The sequence below is a fragment of the Lactuca saligna genome, chromosome 1 (genome assembly GCF_052625555.1).
Source record: "Lactuca saligna cultivar CGN05327 chromosome 1, ASM5262555v1, whole genome shotgun sequence".
Lineage (NCBI taxonomy): Eukaryota > Viridiplantae > Streptophyta > Magnoliopsida > Asterales > Asteraceae > Lactuca > Lactuca saligna.
In genome coordinates this window covers 121,106,857-121,114,128 of record NC_136417.1, presented here as the reverse complement: position 1 = coordinate 121,114,128, position 7,272 = coordinate 121,106,857, and the positions used below count along the sequence as shown (strand labels likewise).

General features: G+C 26.5%; 1 protein-coding gene across 1 annotated transcript; it reads left to right on the top strand.

Annotated features, from left to right (window-relative positions):
* Positions 1–358: 358 nt before the first annotated feature.
* On the top strand, positions 359–6,732 carry LOC145043916 (folate-sensitive fragile site protein). The gene is made up of 11 exons (XM_078992693.1): positions 359–491; positions 585–652; positions 1,280–1,361; positions 3,638–3,721; positions 3,844–3,883; positions 4,962–5,007; positions 5,490–5,548; positions 5,631–5,698; positions 5,780–5,869; positions 6,003–6,055; positions 6,513–6,732. Exons 1-11 carry the CDS (start codon positions 436–438, stop codon positions 6,599–6,601), a joined length of 735 nt encoding a protein of 244 aa, XP_078848819.1. The 5' UTR covers positions 359–435; the 3' UTR covers positions 6,602–6,732.
* Positions 6,733–7,272: the final 540 nt, after the last annotated feature.

The window sequence follows — 7,272 nt, the reverse complement described above, 5'->3', positions numbered from 1 at the left end:
TTATCATCTGTTATTGAGATATCAGTAAATGTCTTCAGGAGAAAATATAAACGAAATCCCATCTTCGTTGATCGAAATGAAAGGTTAGAATGCGAGTTATTTTCAATTTTATTGATAATGCATGTTTCTATTAATTAGTTAACTGTCGTTTTATGTTAATAATGATGTTTTTTTGTTTTGATTTGGTAGGTTTTTCGTCATTTTAACTTGATTTTAATGATTGTCTCGTGTAGAGTTGATATGTTTTTTTTATTATGTTTGTTTGTGGTGAGATTTGATGTAAGTTTTTGTTTATATTTTCATACGGAGGAAAAAAAAAAAAAAAAACTATATTCGGAAAAAACAGCGCTAATAGCAAGATTGGGAATATTACATGGACCATCTTTGTAATTCGATGACTTATTAAAAGCTAGGGTTCGCTGCGAGAACCTGAAAATGGCTTCGTTTGGCTCAATTAGGTCTGATATATTCGACAAGGAAGAAAAGAAACAGTGCGCTTCTCACCTCCTGCCATGAAATTGATTACGTGTCTTCGTTTCAAACTCTTTTTACATAATTTAACTCTAATGGAATCGCATTTGCAGGCAATATCAAGCTCACATATTAGGGCTCAATGCTTACGATCGGCACAAAAAGTTCCTGAAAGATTATGGTTAGTTTCTGAATTCCTCCATTGTTCTCTTCCGTATATAAGTCTGAAACTTAGGTGACCTGAGTTTAAGTTGTCTGAGCGCTGTATGCTTCAATATACCCATCAATCAATAACTTAATAAATCAGTCTAAGAAAGGGCCATATCATGTGACATGGGAGGGTATGAATAAAACCATACATCAGGCGTCAATTTGTACAACGTAGAGTAATAATCCATCAGACCTCGATGTTTGATTATTGATTGCATTTATATACCCTAAGTCATAGCTTTTCTTCTCATTTTGGCTTAAAGATTGATTTGGACACCTAGGAAGTACGCAAATGGTGAGCCCTTTATTTGCGAAATTCTGGTGTCCTAAAATAAATGGATGATGAACATTTCCCTCCGATTAAGTAAAGGTAGGGGGCTACTATCATTCATACATTTTGATTTTGACATCAATAAAGCTATCAATAGTTTGGTGAATTTTCATTCATATAATGCCAATCTGAATGTTAATCACCTAAACACTAAAGAGCTATGTAATCAGTAGGATTTCAGGATTTAATGTTATACTTTGGCTTAAATGTCTCTATGTGGTTTTTAGTTTTGTAAAAACATGTTGATGATCTTTGGTTATTTTTCAGTTAGCTATTATGGAGGAGAGGGGCAGAAGCAAGAAAAATTACCAGTTAAAACTGATCAAGACACTCTTAGAGAAGGTTATAGGTAAGTTTTCTTTTTTAGAATTAAAGGATTTTAAACAATTTTTTTAGAGTGAGTTTTGCTAAATATGTTCAGGAAAAGCTTTAAACAAGTTGAAGTTACTTCATTGTTAGGAAATTTAGGAAAATTGCATCTTTGGCCAGATTTTTGTTTTCCAGCTATTTTTTTTATTGAAGCTTGAAAGCATGTTTATTTAGCTTATAAAAAGTTTCTCCAAAGTCCAAAAGTACAAATGGGATTTCCTTCATAGTTAACAAGATGTGTGTAAAAACTAAAAACTTTGTTTGAGCTTAAAAGGAATGCTGTTAATCCATATTTTATAACAATTCTTTTATTTTTGAAACAGAAGGTTCTAAGCATATTTCTAGAACTTATATAAACAGGTTTAATAAGTTTATATATCAAAATTCGCCCACATAAAACTCAATTTTTAATTTTTTTTGGGAAAGAATATACCTATGTAAACATAAATATGTTAGTTTTTGAATACCTATGGAAAGAAATATGGATTGTTGTTTGGGTGATTACAATATTTGAAGAAATATGTAATAGAAAAGTTATAAATAATTAAAATGGATATTTTAGATATTGTAGAGTACAAATTATTTAAAATAATATTAAATTAAACTTTTCTACTATAATAAATGAAGGTTTTTTTGCCACATGTCCTCTTCTCATTCATTTGGACACATGACATTTTCTAGAATTTTTAAAATTTCTATTTTCCACTTGTCATTTTATAGTATTTTTTATTTTATTAAATTAAAATTCCATATTTAATATGTAAGGTAATATATATGTAAAGTATTTATTAGAAAGAGTTTATATATGTAATGTATTCAATACATTAAAGTCTCATTAATTTTAATAATTCAATTTTTTTTTAATTTTTCTTATAAATTCAAACTTTTCAAATTGTTAAAATTTTATATTTGTTTTTTTTAATTAAACCCATGTAATACATGGGTGTCACACCTAGTTCTCTAATAGATGAAGGTTTTTTTTGCTACTTGTCACATTCTCATTCAATTTGACAAATGTCATTTTATGGTTATTTTGAATTAATTTTTTTTCCACATGTAATTTTATGAGTGTTTCTATTTTGTTAAATTCCACAGAATATTTTAATGTAATAATTGCAATAAATATATATTAATTTCATTAATGAACTTACCTTATAATTTTAAAATTTCCAAAACTAAAGCTCATTAGCTAAGTTCATTAATGAAATTAATATATATTTATTGCAATTATTACATTAAAATATTCTGTGAAATTTAACAAAATAGAAACACTCATAAAATTACATGTGGAAAAAAAAATTAATTCAAAATAACCATAAAATGACATTTGTCAAATTGAATGAGAATGTGACAAGTGGCAAAAAAAACCTTCATTTATTAGAGAATAGGTGTGACACCCATGTATTACATGGGTTTAATTAAAAAAAACAAATATAAAATTTTAACAATTTGAAAAGTTTGAATTTATAAGAAAAATTAAAAAAAAATTGAATTATTAAAATTAATGAGACTTTAATGTATTGAATACATTACATATAAAAACTCTTTCTAATAAATACTTTACATATATATTACCTTACATATTAAATATGGAATTTTAGTTTAATAAAATAAAAAATACTATAAAATGACAAGTGGAAAATAGAAATTTTAAAAATTTTAGAAAATGCAATGTGTCCAAATGAATGAGAAGAGGACATGTGACAAAAAAACCTTCATTTATTATTGTAGATTTTATTTATTTAAATTATTTATTTAAATTTAAAAGATAAAAAACATTTCCATTATAATAATTCATTATTTTTCTTATTTTCTTATAAATTCAAAATTTTCAAATATTTCAGATTTTTATATTTAATTTTTTCTTTAAATTAACCCATGTAATACATGGGTCTCACAACTAGTTTACATAACAGATAATGATTTTTAATGAGATCTATGGATTTATTTTTTCCTTTATTTTTATATTTATTAGGTTCTCGGAATTTGTACTATATATTTATTTTGTTACTAAAATGTAATAAAAAAGAGTATCAAGTAATTGTAAAGTTTTATATTAGTTTCTTAGGGTCAATGAATAAAATTATTCAATTTAATGTAGTAAAAGGTAATTATATATCTTGAACCTCATTATTTGAAATATGACCACTTTTATAATAGATAACAAATAATGAACAAAAAAACTCTTCAAATACTTAATTCGTGATGTATTTTCTTGATATTATATGACACATATTTGCTTTTTTTTTTTAAAAGGTTTATACGCTCTGAAGAAGATGATATGGACTTTTCATGGGAACAAAGGCTGGTGAAACGTTACTATGATAAGCTTTTCAAAGAGTATCCTTTTTATTTCAACTTGTTTACTATTTAAATTTCAACTCTTTTAGTGACACGTGTCAACTGCTTGCATTTTTTTATTGCTGACCTGTCATTTGGCACTTCCCTTGATGCTCTTAAAGATATTGCATTGCTGACATGTCACATTATAAGTCAGGCAAGGTATGCAATTTATATAGTACTAGCTGTGAGACTCGTATATTATATGAGTTAATTTAAAAAAAAAAGTTTAATATGAAGGTTTAAATATTTGAGAACTTTGGATTTAATAGAAAACTAGGTGTGACACCCATGTATTACGTGGGTTCATTTAAAAAAAATTAAATATGAAATTTTAACAATTTGAAAAATGTTTGAATTTATAAGAAAAATGAGAAATTTTTTGAATTATTATAATTAATGAGGTTTTAATGTATTGAATACATTACATATATAAACCCTTTCTAATAAATACCTTACATTACATATATATTACCTTACATATTAAATATGGAATTTTAATTTAATAAAATGAAAATTACAATAAAATAACAAGTGGAAAATAGAAAATTTAAAAATTGTAGAAGTTGCCATGTGTCCAAATGAAGGAGAAGAAGACATGTGGCAAAAAAGTTCTTTATTTATTAGGGAGGATAAGAAAAAATTAATGAATTATTAAAATCGAAATGTTTTTTTTTATCTTTTTAAATTTAAACTAATAATTTAAATAAATAAACAAAAGAAACTAATGAACTTTAATTTGAGAAATTTGAAATTAGAAGGTAAGTCCATTAATGAAATTTATATCCATTTATTATTACATTAAAAGTATTATGTGGAATTTAATAAAATAGGAAAACCCATAAAATGGCATGTGGAAAAAAATTCATTTAAAATCACCACAAAATGACTATAAGTTTTTTCTTACAATTTTGTTCCTATTTGAGGTTTTTGTAACATTTTTAGGCTTTGTTCAAAGTAAAATGACTATTTTTCGTCCCGGAGTATAATAGTTAATTTTTTGGTCTAAAATATAAAATCATTAACGATTTTTATTTAGATGGAAAAAAGTTACACAAACTTTATAATTATAATACATAATTAATGATCAATCATAGTTGGAACAGGACCAAACACATTACAAAAACCTCTAACAAGGACCGAAATAGCAAGAGAAATTTCGGGACCAAAATTGAAAAAAATAGACATACTCAAGGACCAAAAATGGACTTTCCTAAATGTTTTATTTTCATATTCTTAGATTGGACTAAGATGGAGGACTGAAAAAGAAGTTACATCTGGCAAAGGTACTTTTCATACCTTCACTATTTACTTACTTTTTATATAATTTTGAGTAAATTACACGAATGGTCCCTATGGTTTATGGTAATTTGCACGTTTGGTCCTTAACTTACTTTTTTAACTCGTAAGGTCCCTACTGTTTGTTTTTGTTATGCGTTTGGTCCCTATCTTACCTAAAAAGACTATTATGGCATTGATTTTTTTAATTTATTTAAATAAACACACCCCTAATCCCACCCCTCACCTTACCTCACCCACCCCATCATTTTTTCCTCTTTAAATAATAGTCTTTTTAGATAAGACAGGGACCAAACGCATAACAAAAATAAACAGTAGGGATCAAACGTGTAACAAAAGCAAACCATAGGGACATTCCGAGTTAAAAAAATAAGTTAGGGACCAAAAACGCAAATTACCCCAAACCATAGGGACCATTCGTGTAATTTACTCTATAATTTTTGTTACTTTTTTGGGTCTTAATTGTTAGGGCAGTTTGTATGTGGTAATAAACATTGCAATGAAGAAGAAGGTTTAACAAGTTATGAGGTAAGTCTTTCATATAAGTTATTTTTATTTTATGACATTTTGTTTGGCAAATAATAAGTTATTTTTCATTTTATTTTTTCAGGTGAATTTTGCTTATTTTGAAGCTGGAGAAAATAAACAAGCGCTCGTGAAATTAGTAACTTGTGAGAGGTTTGAATACTAAATAAAAATCACAATTGGCTATTGAATAAAACTACGTCGTTTTGAGTGTTGTTCTTATTTGTAATGTAGATGTGCAAAGAAACTTGTTTATAAAAAAATGAAGGAAAAGGAGAAGGAAGAATCGAAAAGAAGAGAAAAAGAAGAGCACAAAAAGAAAAGGTATTTAATATTTTACACCTCTTGAATTTTGTCGTATTACCTTTTTCAATTTCTTTTTCTAACAATTTTATTACCTAATTTTATTTTTACTACATACCTTTAATTCACATTTAATTTGCTATGAAATTTTCAGAGAAAGGGATGAAAATGATGATGATACAAGCAAGGCTTATGAGAGGGCCCATGGTTAGTTATTAAGTTACTTCATTATTTATTAGACAAAACTTCAAAAATGGTCCCTGTGGTTTTCGAAAGTATCAAGTTTAATCTATCTGGGTAGTGAAATGACAAAATGCCCCTTACTTAATGGTGAAATGCTAACGGAGTTAGCCGGAAGGACCAAATGTTAAAAGTTTTGGTTTTTTGAACTTAGGGATTAAATTTGATATTTTCGAAAACTACAGGGACCATTTTTGAAGTTTTGTCTATTTATTATTTTATCGATTTAACTACTGAATTATTATTGTTATATAATAAAGAGTAAATTGAAAAAAAAAAATGGTCTTTTGTGTTTATGCATTTTTTTTTTGTTAAAGTCCAAAATTTTATCTTTTTCTAAGAGTGGTGGTTCTTTTTGTTTTGGTGCCTGTTGGTTTTTGATCTGTTAAGTGTTTGTAAAATGACTAGTTTGCCCCTGTTGTAGGGAAAAAGTTGTTATTAACGTCGGCGGGTGATGGTAAAGCTGATGATGAAGATAACTTTGATGAATTTCTTCAAGGAATGTTCCCCTGAACAATTGCAATTCGTTTTATTTTAATGAAATTATTTCTATCTGTATATTTTGGTAACATTAAAAAAAAAAGATCAACTTTGGTTAAAGAGTTCAGTTTATATTTTAAGAGTAACTAGGTGTATTTTTCCTTTGTTTCTGTTTTTAGATTCTATGGTTATCTTAGTCCATAAAATTTCGTTTTAGTTATTTTTTGTTTGTTTAACCATGGAAAGTTTGGTATGGTCCACATTAGATTTACCACACTCCATAAAGAACTTGCCATTGCTACACTTGCCATATTATTATTATTATTTTAAATTAATTTATTTAAAAAATAAACAATTTAACTAAATTAATTTAAAACTAAAATTTAATTAAACTTCAATGAAAATTGCAACAAACAAAAAAAAATAAAAAAAAGCAAAAAATAAAAAAAACAAAAAGAAAATTAGAATTTAAAAATAAAAACATGGAAATTAAACTTACCAAGCCTAGATAGATCTAAAAGAAATCTTTATCAGAAAATTAATTGTCAAAATCATCTATCTGTTCTGTGTTACGATTGATGTGGTTGACGATCTAAATATGTTCTGTCAAGTTCCAATGAAGAATGTGATGCGTCTCAACATCATAAATTATTATCCTCTTCGCTAAGTACTCATCGCTTCCAACCTCAAAAAACTTGTGTCAG